Consider the following 21176-nt stretch of genomic DNA (forward strand, 5'->3'; position numbering starts at 1 on the left):
CAAAGTCACCTTCACCCAGGACACACACACAGACGCGCAGACACACACACACACACACACTCTGAAAATAACTACCCAAAACCCTGCCTCCTCTACAGGGGGCTAAGTGTCTACGTGTGCGTGTCTGTGCTCATGACTGAATTGTGTGTGTTTGTCTGAGTTTGTGTGTGTTACTTTGTATGATGTTCTGTGCTTGTTTGCCTGTGTATGTGTGAGTGTCTGTACACCATTGACTACAACATTGAGGGATATGGGTCTCCTCTTGTCCATCAGTCCTGGTCTTATTATGTAGTGAGTGTGTGTGTGTGTGTGTGTGTGTGTGTGTGTGTGTGTGTGTGTGTGTGTGTGTGTGTGTGTGTGTGTGTGTGTGTGTGTGTGTGTGTGTGTGTGTGTGTGTCCTTTGGCTGATTGCTCATGCTGATTATGTTCAAGCCTCACAGGTGCTGCCCACCTTGTCCCCTTACTCGGCTCTGATTGGCTGCGTGTGATGTGTCTGGAGAGGGAAAAGATGTAGTCTGCTTGTGTGTGTGTGTGTGTGTGTGTGGCCCAAAGCACATTAGTCTCAATGTGTGTGAAGTGTGCTTTCAGTTTTTTTGTGTGTGTATGTCTGTGAGTGTGTTTATTGTGTGCAGGGATGGTAACGTGTATGTGTGTGTGTGTGTGAGTTTTCATGCTGACCTCGTTACCCACGGCCCGGTTCCGCCCCGGTTCTTAATTAAGAGACGCGGGCCTCTTCGCACGGCCCTGCTTTCCCACAATGCACAGGGGCAGGAACACCGGTTGGGTTGGCAGCGAAAAGGGTCTTTGTGATTATGAGGGAGAGAGGCAGAGAGAGAGAGACGGAGACAGGCAGCATGGAACAGGATGAAGGGGAGTGATTTAAAGGCGCGGGTTTGACCGTAAACACACTAATGAGCACAGAACAGAAGGGAATGAAGAGGGAGATAGAGGGATTGTTGCAAAGGCTCACACACGACCTTCATGCAAACGCCACTCATTTGCATAGAGGGATGGGGGAGGTACAGGTGTGTGTCGTGTGTCTCCGTTCCATGTGCAGGCCTGTACATCCAGCCCTGTAATCTGTTCCATCCCCTTCACTTGCCGCCCATGCTCCATCTCTTGCTCCGTCGCTTCGCGTTTCCCACCACACCGTCTGATTGACCATCCCTGTGTGTGTGTGTGCTTGTCCACACGTACACGTGTGTGTGTGTGTGTGTGTGTGTGTGTGTGTGTGTGTGTGTGTGTGTGTGTGTGTGTGTGTGTGTGTGTGTGTGTGTGCGTGCGTGCGTGCGTGTGTGTGTGGGAGCCTGAGAGTGTGTCTACGACACGACACGACTAGATGTTAGTCTCGGTATCCGCAAATGTGCTTCTCTCTCTGCTCTTCCCCTTATCCTGTGTGCGTGTGTGTGTGGGAGAGAGAGAGAGTCGGGGTTAAATTTTAATGGCGCTGCCACATCTGCGTGGCTTCACGGAGAGGCCAAATGTGGACTGACGCGCCCGCTGAGCCATGAGAGCAGACAAGATAGCGGGCGCAACGATATCCGGCCGCATATGCTGCCGCTCGCGCACACAAACACTCCTCGCCTTCACACTCGCACAACCGCACTCTGCCACCCACACACACAAGGAAACACAACACAACACAACAGTTTGGTTGGGAAGATGTGCATTGACAAGATGCAGGTGATACACAAAGACTCACACGCACACTACATAGCAATAGTTTTCATGACATAAATGATGAGCATCCATGACATGTTTCTGTGTGTGTGTGTGTGTGTGTTAGAGAGGACTCAATATTATTAAGCGAGTCAGTCATCGTACCAATCTGGTAAGTTCTTTAGAGACGGGCCACTAATGATAAGTTATCAAGCATCGTGTTTATTCAATATTTGTCTTATTGTGTTGTTTTACTGTTATACTGGTAATGTATTCCGGCAGTATGCTTACAGAAACAAAGGGAGAAAAACTCGCCTGCAAATACACACGCACACGTGCACGCACGCACAAACACACACACGCAGACATTGTCCGTGTTCAAGCCATATCTTCTGTTGTTCCTTGATTGTTTTCATCTGCCCAGTCTCGACTAACAAGCTGATTGGCCACACATCCCTCATGGCTCACTAAACACATGGTGGGATTAGTGTGTTTGTGTGTGTGTGTGTGCGTGCACGTGCGCGCGTGTGTGTAGTTTGTTAGCACCGTCAAGCAACCTGCACTGTTGCCAATTCCTGCGAGAGGCAGATGTTGTACGATCTGCTCGTCTCTTTCTGATTCTCTTCAACCATATATTTTTTTCTCTCTTCTTTTCAAGGCTTCATGGCACCACGTTCCGCTGGGGGGAGGGGGGGGGGGGGGGGGGGGGGGGGGATTCTGGTGAAAGAGGAATACATTGGAAGTGAGTTCAAATCCTGCAGCCCTGCGGCCATATTCATCCAATCTGTTGATAACGCACAGAACGTTCTGGGTTTGTAGTTTTTGCAGGTTTTTCCTTTGCGCTATTCCAGTCTCCGTCATGCTCCCACACATGACAGGCACCGCCATCGCGCACACTCCGACGCACGCTCACACACACACACACAAACCTGCCACATGTACCTTGTTCTCCTCTGTGATCCTGGCTTTATTGATGTAGCTGAAACACCTGCACTCGTTTCCTCCTAAGCGGCTGAAACAAAGCCTGTTTGACACGCACAGGTACACACGTTGTCGTGTTGGCACAAGCACTTTGTATACCGTGGCAGCGTCGTCGCCGTTGCCCCCCCCCCCTTTAGCCCACCGGACTTTTTACTTTTATTTTGTCTTTCCCTTTGTTTAGCGCAACTAACCGAATGACGCTATGCTCGCCTCGAGGTAAAAGTACGCGTGTTTGTGAGCTGGCCAGCATCAAAGCTGTGATTTCAATGAAGCCGGCCAATCTCTCGCCCGATTCATCCCCCCATCCTCGTCATCCCTCCCTTCTTTCATCTCCTCCCACCTTGACCCTACGTCTTCCTCTCAATCATCGTTGTATTTTTTGTGTCATGGTTTTATTTTCGGGTCTGGTGAAGAGTCTCCTCGTGTTCTTGCCTCTGCTCCTCTGCGCTCCTCTGCACTCCTCTGCGCTCCTCAAACTCCTTTCCCAGGGTCTCTCTTCGTGCTTCACTTCCTTCTCGCCTCGTCCTCTCCGGTAGATTGTGACTGGCTAAGTCAGCCGGGGACTGCTGGCAACAGAGGACATGCTCACAGGAACCGCAATCCTCCGTATCTCTGCCTCAAGTCAAATGCACTCTGTGTGTTCGTGTGTGTGCTCGTGTCCGTGTGTGTGGGGATGTTTGTGCGCGTGTGCGTGCATGCACACTCATCCGCCCGCAAGCACACAATGACATTTAAAAGGCAGAAATGCCCTTCCCCTCTCCGGCCCCCTCCCTCCTCACCTCTAGGCCTAGCCCAAGGTGGTGTGATGGAATCCAGCCACACTGGGCCCTGCCCGTGCCTCTCCAAGGTTTGCCCCTGAGTGTGTGTGTGTGTGTGTCTGACAATGAACACATGCCAATCTTTCCACCATGCGGTCAAGTCACAATAACTAATCAGGCCTGCAAGGCTGGCCTGGAGAGACGGGTATAGAGAGAGAGAGAGAGAGAGAGAGGGCGAGAGAGAGAGAGGGAGAGCGCGAGCAACACAGACATTGAGAGGGAAAGAAACTGGAGCGAGATGGACGGATGGATGGATGGTTGGAGGGAGAGAGTGAGTGAGTGCTTTCCATCACTGGAGCTGAGATGTAGAGGAATGACGCTACGGATGGCTGGAGCAAGGGAGGATGAAGGCTGGTGGTGGGGGGGGGGATTACCACTGGATGGATGTGAGCTGTCCTCTGTGGCATGACACCGTGTTCAACTATCTCTCGCTCTGCCCTCCCTCCGCCCATCCATCTCCCTCTCTCATATTCTATAGCGCCGCCTGGCTGGCGGACAGGAGTGCCTGAGTCTCACCCCCCCCCCCCCCCCCATCTCTCTCTCTCTCTCTCCCTCCTGCTGGCTGTCTCTCGCTCACTTCTCTCTGCTATCTCCATAAGGGAATAATGAATATTTTAAGGCTGACATGAGTGTGGCTCCTAATCCTTCTCGCCGGGGGCGGAATGGGCCTCAGGGGTCTCGGTGTGTTTGTGTCGGTGTGTGTCGGTGTCGGTGCGTGTGTGTGTGCGCTTGCCTCCGTATGTGTGTGTGTCTGAGCACGTGCGTGGGCTGTGTGCGGTGCGGTGTGCTTCTCGGTTCGTCTACCTATTTGATTGGGATAGAGGCCCCAATTTGCGGCGCTTTCGCGCTTAGCTTTGTGTTTTGCATGTGAAATCACCGCCGACTCGCTCCCTGCATGCCAACAAGGGGAAGCGAGGTTAGCGGAGGGGGAGACGTACACACCCACGTGCACCTACACACACGCACCTACACATATGCACGCCGTGCCAAGTGGCCTAGCTGTGCTGGTCGATTGCTGCACAGGGTAATGAAGAGCTTAAGTTGATATATGAGCGACTTATTTGTCCTGCCCGGAACAACCATCACACCGTGAGTGCTTCTAATCTCCAGAGCCCCCCCCCCCTCTCGTGTTGACCTCCCCACGATGGGCCGACCCGATCCGGGAGACAACATCCCCCTCGAGTGAATGAAGGAGCACCTTATTATTCATCATTTGTCTTTAAGAGATGACAAGCCACGCATGCCGTTGTCATTCTGATCTTATCAGACTTTAATGCCCTTGCACACACACACACACACACACACACACACACACACACACACACACACACACACACACACACACACACACACACACACACACACACACACACACAGCATGGACCCACAGGGGGGTAACAGTCCCATGTGTGGCAGCACATCTTCCAAGGCAACATTGATTGGTGTCTCAGTGTCCTTGATGTAATTCCCCTCTCCTCCCCCTAGAGGGAGTGGTTTGTATGTGAATGTGTGTGTTTGTGTGTGTGTGCTGTGAAGGCCAATTCATAACGTCAAGGACATTCTCACTGGGAATAACAAAAGCAAACAAAGAGCACAGAATCGTTCTACTGCCTACGACTCTCTCTCTTTCTTCATCCGTCCCTCTCTCCATGGTAATCACACTTTCCATTCCCTCTCTGAAAGGGTGAGTTGACCTTCATGGCGTACCCCTCATGTCATATCCCGAGGTCAGCCTCTTCATCCGCTCGCCTCCTCGCAGACGTGTGCCCACCTCTTGTTTACATCGTATAAGTACTTTGACAGTGATCGGTGCATCGCTTGGCAACGGAAGCGGGGTCAACGCGTCGTCAATAAGGGTCCACACTGAACTCGGTACACACACACACAGACACACAGGAAGTGCTGAACGCTGCGATGTGGAAGAACAAAGGCAGCGCTGAAGCCGCCTGGGAGCAGGTGTGTTAGCGGATGTTTGAAACGCCCCCAAATATCTCCACGTTTGGCCTCTACATCGACGGCCAGGGACGAGCGGAGTCAAAACCCATGACTCAGGGCTGTGTGTGTGTGTGTACGTGTACGTGTGTGTGTGTGTGTGTTTGTGTGTACGTGTGTGTGTGTGTACGTGTGCCTGTTGTGTCGGTCGAAGTGGTGCCGCGTCCCAAAGTCACCTCCAGAGTGAAACATCACTTGCCTGCGTTCACCTTTTCCTCTGGCCCCATCTCTATCCTCCCCTGCCCTTCCTGTCACACCCCTGTCCCCCCTCTCTCCCCCCCTCCCTCCCACCCTCTCTCCCCCTTCCCTCCCGCCCTCTCTCCCCCCCTCCACCTTCACCCTGTTTCTAAACCTTTATTGTCTGGCCTCGAGTTTCTCTCAATTTCCTTTTTAATGTCACCTCTCTTGTTGCATTCAGCCGTAATGTTCTCTCTAACATCTCTGCCCTTCACAATAAGTGTCTCTCTCTCTCTCTCTCTCTCTCTCTCTCTCTCTCTCTCTCTCTCTCTCTCTCTCTCTCTCTCTCTCTCTCTCTCTCTCTCTCTCTCTCTCTCTCTCTCTCTCTCTCTCTCTCTCTCTCTCTCCTCTCTCTCTCCCCCCCCCCCCCCCCCCATCTCTCTCTCGCTCTCTCTACCCGTCTCTCGCTCTCTCTACCCGTCTCTCGCTCTCTCTGTCTCTCTCTCCATCTCCCCGTCTCTCTCTCCATCTCCCCGTCTCTCTCTCCGTCTCCCCGTCTCTCTCTCCGTTTCTCCCCGTCTCTCTCCGTCTCTCCGTCTCTCCATCCCTCTCTCCGTCTCTCTCTCCTTCGCTCCTATTTGTTCTCTTGCTGTGCCTCAGTTTTCATCCATCTCTATTTGCTCTCTCTCTCTCTCTCTCTCTCTCTCTCTCTCTCTCTCTCTCTCTCTCTCTCTCTCTCTCTCTCCCTCCCTCGCCCGTCTAGATTTGATTTCCCCCTCCTTAATCCCCACCCTCCTCTCCTTGTTGTAATTAGCTGGTGTAATTGCTGTAGTAAATCTTTGCTGCCGTCCCAAGGAGACTGGCTGATATAGGACTGATTTAATAAGCAAGCCGCCGCTGCTCACCTCCAGCTCTGTCGCGCTCTGTGTGTGTGTGTGTGTGTGTGTGTTTGTGTGCCTGTGTGTGTGTGTGTGTGTGTCTATGTGCGTCTGCCTTTGTGTGTGCGCCTGTGTCTGCCTGTGTCCTCTGTTGTTTGCTGTGAGGATTTATGGGCTGTTTGTGTGGTTTAGGCGGCAGTGAATATGAGTTCAAGGTGACGGCGTGTCTGCGCGCCCGCCACTGTAGCACCGCTTATCATCCATGCAGGCAGCGTCGCCTCCAAGCACACACACACTCTCGCACGCACGTCGACACGCGTGTGCGTCAGCGCCAGAGACCTTCACGGCCCGGAGAGTAGGGAGAGGTCACGACGGCCCTATGGAGAATGAGAACGACGCACACACACTACCCTTAGGCCGCTTTCTAGTTCGTCAGAGAATGTATTAGTTCTCTACACCTATATACATAGGGACTGTGTGTTCTCTCGGGATGTGTTCTCACGCGCACATGTAGTCTAACATTATAAACAAACACACAAGGAGGATTATTGTGAGTTGAACTGTGGGATTAACGATGTATCCAGCTGCAGTTCTTCCGATGTCCATTAGAGGGCACTGTGACTCCACCAATAACTAGCGGTGTGAGTGGTTACACACACTTTCTTTCTCCTTTTAGGTGGAAAACTCGGGAAAATGTATATCTTATGAATCAAAAAGTAATTATTTTATGCTTGGTAAACATTTGTAAACTGTGTGGGTGCCAAATATTTTGTACTGTATATTAATTAGATTTTAAGAAGTGGAGATTCGGTGTACTTGTTATCAACTTCACTGTTATGACCGTGGGCAATTAAAGAACATATTTTCAAGGAATACTAATGATGTTTTGGATATTTATCGAAACCCGTGATTCAGGGGTTATGCATTTTTTATTTCATATATTGCAGTGTTAGAATTCATATAAATAGAGTTAAAATAAATCAATGTGAATACATCTTTAACGTGATTAAATTATTCTATGTTGGATTTTTATCATCATTGAAGATGTTTGAATCTACTTCATAATACTTGAACTTTGATGCTTTTAGACTCCAGAAATGTTTTTCTGCAGTTAAAACTCCAAATCACTGTGATCTTTAAAAAATGCTAGCAGGCAGCAACAAACCTAAACACACCAAACAACCACACAGTCAAATTACCCATAATGCATACTTAATTAACGTTGTCTTTGATATTTTTTTTCCGACTTTCAAAACACTTAAAAAGTGCTAAAAGTTACGTTTCCCTCACCGAAATTAAAATCTCTCCTGCAGTGGCGGCCTTCATGCACCAGGGGTGCGCAAGTGAGCAGGCCCCTGGCCCCTCCCACGACGCCTCCCCCTGGCCCCCGGGCCCTCCCACATCCTGCCGCGGCTCCCCCCTCCCCCCGGCCCCACCCAGCCATCTGGTCCGATTTACACAAACACACTCCCACACAGACACACAATCTTTTCTCCCTGCTTCCTGTCACAGTGGAAAAAAACAGAATGAAGGGGGCTCTTTCAGGGGAGAAGTTACCGTGGAAACCCCCCTTTATTCTCCCCTTTGTCTGGCCGGGCTCACTTTGTAGCACACGCACATGGTAGGGCACAGGGTGACAGAATGGTGGACATTTAAAGTTTAAAGGGACCCAGTTTCCAGCTGTCTCTCTCTGGACTGCGTAGTTGTTGGCCTTCTGCTAAGTTTAGACAAAGAGCAACCTCCCCCCCCCCTCTCCCTCTCCCTGTCTCACTCCTAAAACACATGCTCATTCCTTTCCTCTAGTATTCTACTTCATGAAAATACATCTTTTGGAGTTTGAAGGCTCAATATAGTTGACTTTGTGAGAGATCTTTACCAGGTTGTCCTAAATACTTAGTACGTCTCCATAACAAGCCTCTTTGTTTGTCTCTTTCAGTCGTTAAGCGTGGCGCAATCAATCGATTCGTCACAATCAAAGATGTTTGGGTGTTACCCTGTGAGTCATTAGACCGGTTACTCTTTTCTATTTTGATCGAGGCATCTATGGGGAAAAGTTGGTTCATAGTTCTTACGAGTTTAAAGGGGTGCGGTTCCCAGCACCCCCACTAGAGGGCGCACTACAAAGAGTAGCGTCCCGAGGGGTTGTGGACACACAATGAAAGCTGTCATCTGTAAGCTTTTAACTCGAGTTAAAAATAAACTGCAGCTCTTCATCATGCAGGGAGTGGTGATGAGAGGGTGAATAGGGCAAAAAGAGAGGAGAGGTTTGTGCTTTGTTCCACAGAGCTGAATCCTTTCAGCTTTGAACGCATGGCTACAGTGGATTTGGTCAGGGATGAAAGTACACACTCTACAGTGTTTAAACTTCTTCAAACTGCCTCTTTTTTTAGTTTCTCTACTGGCTACACTTCTCATTTCTGCTGCGTTCCTCCTGTTTCCATTTCCTTTTTCCTGGCAGCCCGTCGCCACACAAACCCCACTTTTTATCCTTTTAAGGAGCGAAGAGCGAGAAAAGCAAAGCGGGAGCTGGTGGGGAGGGGGGAGGGAAGGACACTCAGGTCTGCTGACTGCTAAACAGAGTCCTCTTTGTCTCTGGTTTGGAAAGACAGAGACACATGTACTCACACTCACACACACATGAATACACGCACAAATGTGCGTGTAGGGCCTTAGTTACATATTAACAGTGATTTGTGCATGGCTTGGCATGATGTCTGTCTGCCCACCAGGGCTCAGCAACCCCCCACCCCCCTGTCCCCCTCTCCCTCCCACGCTTTAATTAAAACCAGAAGGAAGGTTCTCTGGAAGAGCTTGTCTCATGCGCAGTCACAGTCACAGCAAGTAAACATATTCTCTAAGAAAAGGACTTCTTTAAGAACTCTCCCTCTCTCACCTTCCCATACACTCTCTTGCGCGCACACACAGACACACAAACTTCCCAGCATATGCAAACTTTCCAGCTTCGCTCAGTGCCAGGCAGCTGCTAGGGAGATTTAAAGGGTGTGTGTGTGTGTGTGTGTGTGTGTGTGTGTGTGTGTGTGTGTGTGTGCCTGCCTGCCTGCCTTTTAAACCCTATACACCCGCTCCAAAGAGTGAACAACAAAAGAAACACATCTGGAACTATACAACTAAACAGTGTGCCTCCTTTGTTTCATGTGTGTGTGTGCGCGCGTGTGTTGGCTGTATGCGTGAGACTCAACATAGCTATCCCATGTGTGTTTCCTGCCTCCCCAACGTGTCTGGGGTGCAGTGCTGCATCTCTGCCACCGGGGGTGCCACAGGCCAACAAATGAACAAGCAGCATGTACAAATGTACCAGAGCAGCCATTTTACAATCTGCACACCAGACCCCATTTTATGAATCAGCTATGATGTCAGCAGAGCTAGGCCTGACAGGATTGGTTGAGAGATGAAGGTAGAGGGGGAGAGCATTATTGTAGCTTTCCTCTCTCTCTCTCTCACACACGCATGTAGGCAGGCATCGTCTACAGCTTACTGTCTCCATGCTATACACACACACACACACACGCACACGCACACACAGACACGCGCACACACACGCACACACACACACACACGCACACACAGACACACACACACAGACACACAGACATGCATACACACACGGTGAGCCAGTGACATGATGCTGTGCTTGTCGCTCGAGCTAACTGGATTGGCTCAGTGTAGGATAAGAAGGATTAGACCCTGATGTGAACTATGGCGTGGGCCCCCAAATAGGGTTTTTATCTTACATGAGAATCACTTGTTTATTTTCTCGTTTTTCTGTACCCTACATTCACCCCTCTGTGTCTCTGTCTGTCGATCTATATTGATCGATTCTCTCTCTCTCTCTCTCTCTCTCTCTCTCTCTCTCTCTCTCTCTCTCTCTCTCTCTCTCTCTCTCTCTCTCTCTCTCTCTCTCTTCCCCCCCCCCCCCCCCCCCTGTGTTTACCACTGTGTCACATAGTTTATTTAGGGTTTCAACTCATTTCCCATCGGACCAATTCAGCTTCCTCTCAGCTGTGACTAGATTGTGTGTGTGTGTGTTTGTCATGGTACATTTCCTACCCGGGCATCAGGGTGTGGGGGGACTCTTACGGGTGTTTATGATTCATGCTGCTGATACACACTGCAGCGCAGCGCTACACACCGATAGAGCCGTTAGGGGCGGACTGCTGGTCAATCGGAGAGGCGCCGGCATCATCATCTCTGCGGCTAGAGGAGATAAGACCATTAAGTACAGCTGAAGTCTATCCGAAGTCATGAAACTTGGCGAAGGTTGCTTGTGTGTGTGTGTGTGTGTGTGTGTGTCCAGAGAAGGGCTGCTTGTGTTAAAAAGGGCCCGCAGGCGATTGTGTCCCAGGCCCAGCATCTCACACAAAGGCCTGCTTGACTGGACGGACAGTCCCAAGCTATGTCTGTCAGACAGACGGATGGACTTGTTTGTTGTGTACTCCTCCGCTTGCTGCCCCCTCGTCGGACCGGGCCAGCGGGTAAAGTACACACTGGGCACATTATGCAGCGGACCCCCTCTCCCGAGACACCGCGTGGAGCGGTCGCGGCGGCCCGCGTATGCTCGCTCACCGAATAGCTCGATGCTTTATGGACCGACCTGCTCTTTATGGACCGACCTGCTCAGAGGCGGGAAGGACGATTAAACGGGGAGAGTGGAAACGGGTAGTGGTCACACAAGCAACACGCAGAACTGCGTTTCATAGCAGATATACCAGAGGCCTGCACCAGCCGGGAGGATTGGCTCCAGCAACACCAACAAGTCCTTGCCCGTGTTTCCATGTCCCGATCTCAGAGCTGACGAACACAAGGCGTGGGTTCACCCGGAACCTCTGAGTGGATCATCGCGGGAGGGGTAAACAGATTCAGGTTGTCTTTGTTTCTCTCCCCTGACAGCTGGGCCCAGGCCAGTTAAACTCTTAAGCTCAGCCCGTAATATCGTTATTACATGAGGTCATCAACCGCCATGGGAAACGGGCGGACCGGTTGGAGCTGTTGGGTCCCGGGCATGTCTTTGCGTGATTTTTCTTTTTTGTCTTTGTGTGTGTGTGTGTTGTTGGAGCGGGAGCGAGAGAGTAATACAAAACGTGTGGGCATCACACACACACACACGCACACGGCCCCGGTCTGACTGACCAGCTTCCTGTTCTGTCTGGTTCTCCACACAAGGAAACCCAAGGCGCAGACGTTACCTTCCACAGATCGAAACCAGAGCAGTGGGAGCAGAGGGTATATATAACCAGGGACTGTATTACCGGCAGCTGTATGTTGGGCGCTGTGTGTGATGGTGCCGGCCACATAGGCCAGACAGGCATAGTCCCTAACACAGCCTGCTGTTGTCTCAGAGCTGGGAACCCTCTGTGTGTGTGTTTCAAAACAGATATGGACAAAAATTATCTTACCATGCATATCATATTGACGCATACAGTTCTCTTTTTTTTTTTTTTTCTGTATCATTGACCAAGCTGTATACCCAAGTCTTGGTCCTCTTGTCTGTGTGTCTGTGTCTCTGTGTGCGCTGCTTCAGAACTTCCTCGGGTCTAACCTAATTTGTGCATCATCACCTCCTCCCAATGTGCACCCATTACACCGTCATCAGCCCCACCATCCATCTATACTCCCCCATCCTACCCAGCTGCTGCTGTCTCACACCCCATTAGGTCTTCAGCAAATGACGTCGTTAACTCTCTCTCTCTCTCTCTCTCTCTCTCTCTCTCTCTCTCTCTCTCTCTCTCTCTCTCTCTCTCTCTCTCTCTCTCTCTCTCTCTCTCTCTCTCTCTTCCCCCCCCCCCCTTCTGTCTGTCTGTGTTGCTGCCTCAGCCAAGAAGGAGCAGGATGGCGGGGAGGAGAAGAAGCAGGTGCAGAAGAAGAAGGTGAAGGAGCTCAAGGTTCTGGACAGCAAGACCTCCCAGAACCTCTGTGAGTCCAGGCCGCCTACAGAAAGAACCGGACATAACTTGTCTTTCATTCCTTATCCACCACACACACACACGATCGCAACCAGAGGAGACTACTGAATACTCCCACCCCATCTGTTTCTGGTTTAGTAACCATAGTAATGAGGTCGGTTATCATTGTGTCTAATGTTGTAACGTCGGATGGTCTGATGACTTCTGAAAAAGTTTTCCCAAAAGTCAGACATTCACTTGTTCTAATGGTGGACTTGATGATAAATGTGTCGTTAACCTCTAAATGTTTTGGTGTCTACCCATGCGCGTGTTTGTAATTTTGCATGTATTTGTGTGTGTGTGTTTGCATTTCTCTCTCTGTGTGTGTGTGTGTGTGTGTGTGTGTGTGTGTGTGTGTGTGTGTGTGTGTGTGTGTGTGTGTGTGTGTGTGTGTGTGTGTGTGTGTGTGTGTGTGTGTGTGTGTGTGCGCGCGCGCCTGCTCCAGCCATCTTCCTGGGCTCATTCCGTATGCCGTATGAAGAAATCAAGATGGTGATCCTGGAGGTTAACGAGAAGGTGCTGACAGAGTCCATGGTCCAGGTACAAATGGAGATTCTTGTTGCTTCATCATCCTGAATACAAATTCTACATCCACAAGTACAAGAAAATATTTTTGTATCTGCTTGCAATACCCACATAAATTGATATTTCTTGGGTTTGGGGTTCTGCCACTTTTATGAATCTGTCCTCTGAAACGTAACGTTAGAGAGTCCAAACCGTAGGGCACGTCACTAGAGTTTGACCTCCAGAGCTTACCTGGGTCTGGTTGTCCCATAGAACCTGATCAGGCTGAGGACAGTGGACCTCCAGAGCTTACGTTGGTCTGCTTGTGTTGTGTAGAACCTGATCAAGCAAATGCCGGACCAGGAGCAACTGAACACGCTGGCCGACATGAAGGACGAGTACGAAGACCTGGCAGAGGCCGAGCAGTTTGCGGTGGTGGTGAGGAAGACACACCCCCCCCACACAGAGACGTATATAAATATATAGACATACACACACACCCAAAGGAAGTGCGCTAGCCCCTTCTGGAAGGGAGCAGAGCAGGACATCCGTGGAGGAAACGCATGATTCACTGGAGACGGTGAATCACAGGACGTGATGTGTTCCCCCGGACGGCTCACACACGGGTCACCGACGTCAACCGTCCTACAAGGCCACTGTTGTTTATCCGTATGCTGAATCCCGTCAGAGGGGGGAAACCCTGTACACGCACACGCACACACACACACACACACACACACACACACACACACACACACACACACACACACACACACACACACACAGAGAGAGGGGGTCCCTGTGCCTGAGCAGAACCCCTCCACGCTCTTTGATTCCCCCCCCCCCCCCCCCAGATGTCGGGCGTGAAGCGGCTGAAGACGCGGCTGGAGGCCATCCTGTTCCGGCTGCAGTTCGAGGAGCTGCTGAACAACGTGAAACCCGACGTGGTGTCGGTGACGGCCGCCTGCGAGGAGCTCAGCAAGAGCCAGACCTTCGCCAAGCTCCTGGAGATCATCCTGCTGGTCGGCAACTACATGAACGCCGGCTCCCGCAACGGCAAGGCCTATGGCTTCAGCATGTCCTACCTCTGCAAGGTAACAGCCCCGCCGCGCAGGTGCAGTCTGTCAACGCTGTTGGTCAGCTTCGAGAGGTTGAAGAGAGTGAGCAGAAAGTTGTAGAACAGAGCTAAATGCTGGAGATGTCGTAGCCCTCCTTCCCTGCCTTTCTTCACCGTGGATAAGATGTTTTGCCTTCTCTCACTTTGGCTGACAGGAAAGATTGACTCCAACATAGTGTCATAGCATTTCACTCTCTTATAGCTGACTGATGGCTTTGCTATTCTTAAAGAATTACTCTCAGATTTGAGCTCTTAAATCCTACCTTCAGCACCTTTTTAAGGACCAAAACAATGTTACAATACGCTGTGCTGATGGACAATGTGGTTTCTAAGTGGACCCCCTCAAGGCTTGAGGGATCAGCAATATAGAACAAGGTGTGAGAGAGGTTTTTGTCCTAATCTATGCAGGAATGTAATATAGATGCACTCGGCTAACCGTGTCAAGGTCCTCATTGAGGTAGAAAATGGATAGTTTCTGCTGACTGGCGCGCATTCAGAGAGCCAGCTGAATGCCATCTGCCATAGTGCTAATTCTGCAAAAGCGGACTGTTTATGCTGTATGGAGCTGAGCACAAATAGTGCAAACACGTTCCACCTCTTTAAGGGTAGCTTGTATTGCTTGTATTATGTCGATAATCCTCTGGCTTTAGACTGATCTACAATGCCAGATTTGGGACAGGTCCTAAACGGCTTAACACGTGACTCCCAACTTTCTAAAACCCACCCTCTTGTCTTGTTCCTTCCAATCAGCTGCGCGACACCAAGTCAGCTGACCACAAGCAGACCCTGCTCCACTTCCTGGCGGACGTGTGTCAGGAACAGTATCCCGAGGTCATGGGCTTCAGCGATGAGCTGGTCCACGTGGAGAAGGCCAGCCGAGGTAGCTGAGGCCTCTTCTTCTTTCCCCTCACCCATCTCCCGCCTCACGGCCTTGTCCTTAGTGATGTCTCCCTACCTTTGCAGCCCCTGCCTATATAGCTGGTAGTTCAAGCCCATGGCTATAACGGTCGTAGCTAGGGACGTCCGTGTACGCGATGTTCTGCTAATCAACACGTCTCTGTGACCCGCTGCGCAGTGTCAGCGGAGGTGCTCCAGAAAAACATCGAGCAGATGGGCCGTCAGATCAAGACCCTGCAGAAGGATCTGGAAGCCTTCCCCCCTCCCCAGAACGAGAGGGACCTGTTCTCTGAGAAGATGTCGATATCCTTTACGTTGCTACCATCTGTCCTTATGTCTCCGTCCTCAAGCCCCTCCAGGCAGCACGACTGGAAACCGACTGGTCACCGTCATGGGAGGGTAGCCAGTGATTTTATGTGGTTTCTCATATTGTATATTGCAAGAAGGGTCAAATTCAAAATGCCTCATGTGTGGGCCGACGGCTTGGCTCCACCGCTGGTGTTTTAAGATTTATTTTTGCATTTTTATGCTTTATTCATGAAGAATTAGAAAGGAAGGTATGTGAGAGAGAGAGAGAGAGAGCAAAGGACCACGGGCAGGAATCGAACCCCGGTCGCTGCGGTCAGGACTGAGCCTTAATGGTATGCCCTCTACACGGCAAACCACCCAGAAGCCCTTGGTGTTTAGTTCTGTTCAGTACCGGCTCGCGGTCCGATCCCGGTGGCGTTCAGTTCTGGCCTGCGGCCCTGTGCTAGGAAATGTTTCCGTCTCTCAAGAGACAATTCAATCGAATCGGCTTTGCAAACCAGATTCGAGGAAGGCAACAAATAATATAAATCCTACATATCTAAGACAACGCATAAGTAGGATGAGGTGATACTGGTGTGACCCTTGACCCCAGGCCCCTCACAGTTTCGTGGGCACAGCGAAGGAGCAGCACGAGAAGCTGGAGCTCATGCACAACAACATGGAGGAGCAGTACAGCGAGCTGGGCCGCTTCTACGTGTTCGACCCCCGCAAGATGTCCGTGGAGGAGTTCTTCGGGGACCTCAAGACCTTCAAGACCATGTTTGAGGTCTGTGTGTGTCCCCACATTATACCACAGCATTGTTGTGTACTTCAATCAGAGAGAATTGATTTGGATTGGTCAATAACGTCAATAATTTTTCAAAGACTGACCACCTCTGCCTTTTGCCAGTTCCCTATCGATGCGCTACAAATCCGACATTGCCAACAACGGTCCAATACAACCTTGGATCAGGTGTTACCTTGACAAGGCTTAAACAAAGTGTTCAAAGCACTGCAGCAGAATATCTTGATCTCAGCTTATTAAGATGATAAGAAGCCAATAATGTTTCAGAGGAGCGCAACTAATATCTGATCATTGTTGCTAGCTGTGGTATAAGCACGTGAAGCAAATTTGTCCTCATCCATCCGTATTGACACAACAGCATCTCTCTGTGTGTGTGTTTGTGTGCGTGAGTATCCCAGCTGTATTGTGTGTTAACGCATCAACAGTGGGACGGTTGATGCCAGGCTATAACCTCACCTGTTCCACCCAGTTACCATGCCGACCACGACCCCCACCCCCCTTAGAAGTTTGTGTACATCATCATAAAGCCGCGGTTGATTATTTTGCAATCACCTAAAAACAAAGACCCCTTAAAGGGATTCAACATCAAAATACATCATGGGAGTTTTTCATTGCGATACTTCCACAGCAGTCCTGTGTAATCCTAAATCAATGTTAATAAACACTTTGCGATGTACCAGCCCTAAACGGCGCCTCATGAACCCTCACTCACTCTCTCTGCTGTGCCCTCCGTGGCTTCCAGCAAGCGGTGAAGGAGAACCAGAAGAGGAGGGAGACGGAGGAGAAGATCAAGAGGGCCAAGCTGGCGCGAGAGAAGGCCGACAAGGAGAAGGAGGAGAAGGCCAAGAAGACCCAGATCCTGGACATCAACTCAGGTCACGCCAGGCCTCCTGAATTCTGTCTGTCCGTCTGTCCGTCTGTCCGTCTGTGTGTGTGTGTGTGTGTCTGTGTGTGTGTGTCAAATCAACTAAAAGAGGGAAAAAAGACATGGTGAGAGAGCTGAATATTCATCAGACTCTTTTTCTCTTTGGCATTTCTCAAATAGACCAGTTGGGGGCACTCAGAGCCCATAGTTGCACTGAATCGGCTATTGTTGGGGGTGGGGGTGGCGTGTGTGTGTGTGTATATGTATGTGCTTGAATTCTTGTGTGTCAGTGTGTGCGTGCACATTTTAGTGTGGAGGCGTGCTTTTGCATTTATGGCCACAAGGTTTTGTGTGCGAGAAGGAACACGTTGTCCCTATTAGTTAACCAAAGATAATCAAATAGTTATGACCTCCGCTCGGGCGAGAGAGAGCCACAGTCAAGTCACACAGAAAGAGAGAGAGAGGGCAAAAGAAAAAGGATTTATAAGGGACAGAGAGAGATAAAGTGTCCTCTATTCATGGTCTTGTGAATGGGGGGGCGGGGGGGGCTGTCCTTAAAAGAGAAGGACACTAAGTGTGGTCATCGCTGAAGAACATGCAGCCACTTCTTTTCCCGAAACCAGAACTGCTCACCAAGAATAGTTTCACAACACATGCATGCACGCAAACACCTCACGGGCCCTCAAAGCTGTAATCCTTCCCACACACTCACACTCTCACTCTCTCACACACACAGCAGTCTTATTCCCTCTTCCTCAGCTTGTGCCCTAGTTTGCCTCCTTCCCTCCTCTCCTCGCTCCTCCTGGGACACATTTCTGTGGTCGTCAGGATTCCTCAGCTACCCCATGACCCCCCCGCCTGTCACTGGCCTGAGAGTAGCTGAGCGGGCAGAAGAGTGTGTGTTGGGCGACTGCTGTATTTTTCCACTTAATCCGTGTGTGCGTATGTGATTTTTGTGTGAGTGCTTTTTTTCAAGTTTTCCGTGTATGTGATTGTGTGAGTGCTGTGTTTTTCCAGTTTTCTGTGCGTGTATTTGATTGTGTGTGTGTGTGGGTGAGTAATGGCTGTATTTTTCCATGTGCGTGTGCGTGCAAGCATCGAGATGTCCTTGTTAGCGGTGTGCTTGTGTGGGGCTGTGCGGGTCTCTCAGTGTTTTATCTACTTGTTTTTCCCAGAATGTGTCTATCACAATCTCTCTCTCTCCGCGTTCCAGCTGGCTTATACCCTCCTCTCCTCTCTCCGTCCTCTCCTTCTCCCCTCCTCCCCGGTCTGCCTGTCTGAAGGACATTTTAAATGCACACGCACGCCCTTCACTCCAACATATTGCTTTGTCCTCCGACAGACAAAAGTCAGCCAATGGCGTTTCACCTCTTTTCAGACCACAGCCGAGAGTCGGAAGGTAGTCAAATTTCATGGCCGGACACTATAGGCATGCGTTATGGGAACACAATACTGCCTTAGTGTGTGTGCCTGGGCTTGTGGGTATATGTTGTGTGTGTGTGTATGTCTGGGCCTGTGTGTGTTTGGTGTGTTTGTGCATTTGGGCCTGTTTGTGTATGTGTGCGCTCGGGCGAGGTACTGATCGTTTACATACAGGTGGCATATTTGGGTTCCCTTGTAGCCCTCGGGAGGTTTGGCCTAATGCTCACTGACGTTCAAAGCCAAAGCACACACACCTGGGCCTCCCTGTGTCTGTGGGCGTCGCGCTGCGGTTGTGGAGCTGAACACTGCTCTGTTCAGGGCCCTGTTTCACACACTCTCCCAAGCACTGCTGCTCATTCTTCATTGTTAGGACCTTAACCAGCAGCCCTTCTCTTCGTATACACACACACACACACACACACACACACACACACACACACACACACACACACACACACACACACACACAATCCCAGAGGTTGAGTAGAATATATCTGAGGTCAGAGAATGTTTGCACTTTGTGGCCTTGCCATTCCCATGCGAATGTGGGAGACTCACATAGGCGTGTTGGAAGCTACGCATGCAGACACCCCCTTGAACCAGCCTAGCACTCAGTGAGCACAAAGCACAGAGCCTTTATGGTACTTCGTAAAAAAAACACATCTTCTAAAAATATGTTTAGCAAGTGCCTCACTATGCAACACATCACTGATAATAACCTCATTGTTATTCCCGGTTTATTTTCCTTCTCGCCCTGCGGCCGACTCAGTGTGACATGTGGTCGCAGACCTCGAGCTCTTCCCGTCCGTCCGCATCCTTCACGGCTCTCCCTGACAAACAGGCCTGAAGCAGCCCGGTCCGTGACTCAGTGCAGCGCTCTCCTCTGGGACTTTCCACACGGGACCCACCGGGGGAAAAACAAACGCTTCCCCGGCCCGACCACTAGGTGTCGACGGTGCTGACCCAGAGAGGGCTTTGTTCTTCGCTGGGGTGTGTGTGCTGCCGCGCATGTGTCAACGCGTGGGTGTGTCCGCCGGCCCTTTAAATGCAAGGCTGAGACTCTGGGAACGGCCACCGGGGGCGCTCCAGACCACGGGTTACAGAGGAGGTTGAGTGAAGCAGCAGCAGCTGCAGGGAGAGGGGGAGGGGAGAGAGAGACACGCACACACACTCTGAAGAGAAGTAGGGCAACAGCTGTCTCGGCGGGGATTAGAGCAGGAGAGGTCTTGGACGGAGCGGCGGGGGGGGGGGGCTGCGTCGGGAGAGGAGGGCCGTAGGTTGCAGACGGGTGCGAGATGGGGTATTGGGGTATTAAAGTGGGCAGTAAAAGACAAAGGGAAGAGAGGGCCCCCCCCAGAATTCTCGGATCCAACCGCATGTTCGTCCACTCAAGCTCCTTCCTTCTCCACATCTCTGTTTCTCCTTCCCTCACCCTCTTTGTTCTTTCACACCCTTACCCGTTCATTCCCTTCTCCTTTTATTTCCTAGCGTGTGAACGGCAACTAGGGGTGCTGTTGCAACACGGAAGTGACTTCTCTCTCTGTGAGTGTGTGTGTGTGTGTGTGTGTGTGTGTGTGTGTGTGTGGCTAGGTAGAAGGGATCTAAAGGGATCTTTAAGAGATAACGTCCTAATGCTACGGGCCAATTAATCCACCTAATGTTCTTTCACGCTGCCGTGCCAACAGGCAGTGATTTCACGGGTTGTCTGTCATAGCGTGCTCACCATGACCTCGACCCTCCCTCACATGGGACTGATCGGTATTGATCCGACCTAGGAAATAGTTCAGAGGGGCCGTGATCAATTTGATTTGATTTCGAGAGAGAATAAAAAAACATGTGTATGAATACAAATGGAGATCCCACATGCACCTATGGGCAGATAATGGTTGTCAGGGAAGGTTTGTTTTTGCAGAAGACTTTCAGACATTGTGTGTGTGTGTGTTTGTACTTCTATCTGGTAGTTCGCTGGACCAGCTATAAGTCAGTGGCTCCGAGCATTTCACAAATAGGTTTTGTGTGAGTGTGTGTCTTTGTAACAGTCAGATTGGTACGGCAACCATGTGATTAGGGTGGCGGAAATAGTGCCAGATGAATTCTCCAGATGTGGGACAGAGGGAAAAAAAAGTCACCGTTTTTGTAGTTGCTGCAGTAGTTGGGTTTGGCCATTAACTGGTGTATGTTACCCACACAGAGCATGTCCCTGACGTGACAGGCGAGATCGGTAGCCATCTGTCGCGAGGCTTACTGTGGGATTAAATATAGTGTATATGTGAACGTGTGTGTGCGTGTGTGTGTGTGTGTGTGTGTGTGTTGAAAACAAGGGGGATGGAGAGTGATGGTTCTGGGGCGGTGGGTGAAGACATAAACCTTTAACCCCTGGTGCCTGCCTGCCTCTCTCTCGCTCTCGCTCTCAGCTCTGTATCCACCAAGCTTCTCTGCTTTCAGGTTCAAAGCAGGAATAATGAAAACCATCTGCCTCCCCCCCTGACACACATACTGCTTTGCAAAGCAATCAGCACCACACATACTCTTGCTTACACTGGTATTACAACCAAATACACACACACACACACACACTCCCAGTTAACGATTCAGACCCAGACAAGATGTAAACACACACACATGCGCAAGCAACTGTGCTTAGCCATGCAGATCTCCCACACACAACCTCACACAAGCAACCACACACACTCACATACACACACTCAAAGTGCAGTATTCATACCCAAACAAACACATAGCCTTGTTGAGTGAAAGATGTAAACATACACACACACGCGCAAGGAACTGTGGCTAGCCATGCAGCTCTCCCA

At 50.5% G+C, this 21176-nt stretch overlaps 1 protein-coding gene across 4 annotated transcripts in view; it reads left to right on the top strand.

The window, feature by feature from the left end:
- Nucleotides 1-21176, top strand: part of diaph1 (diaphanous related formin 1) — a 102452-nt gene that overhangs the window by 68708 nt on the left and 12568 nt on the right. For all 4 annotated transcript variants that reach the window (XM_030367961.1, XM_030367958.1, XM_030367959.1 and 1 more), the window contains 8 exons: nt 12338-12436; nt 12911-13005; nt 13306-13407; nt 13824-14063; nt 14837-14966; nt 15162-15286; nt 15894-16058; nt 16819-16951. In XM_030367961.1, coding sequence (XP_030223821.1) covers nt 12338-12436; nt 12911-13005; nt 13306-13407; nt 13824-14063; nt 14837-14966; nt 15162-15286; nt 15894-16058; nt 16819-16951 — 1089 coding nt within the window. The remainder of the gene's footprint in view (nt 1-12337; nt 12437-12910; nt 13006-13305; nt 13408-13823; nt 14064-14836; nt 14967-15161; nt 15287-15893; nt 16059-16818; nt 16952-21176) is intronic.

The sequence above is a fragment of the Gadus morhua genome, chromosome 10 (assembly GCF_902167405.1).
Source record: "Gadus morhua chromosome 10, gadMor3.0, whole genome shotgun sequence".
Taxonomy (NCBI): domain Eukaryota; kingdom Metazoa; phylum Chordata; class Actinopteri; order Gadiformes; family Gadidae; genus Gadus; species Gadus morhua.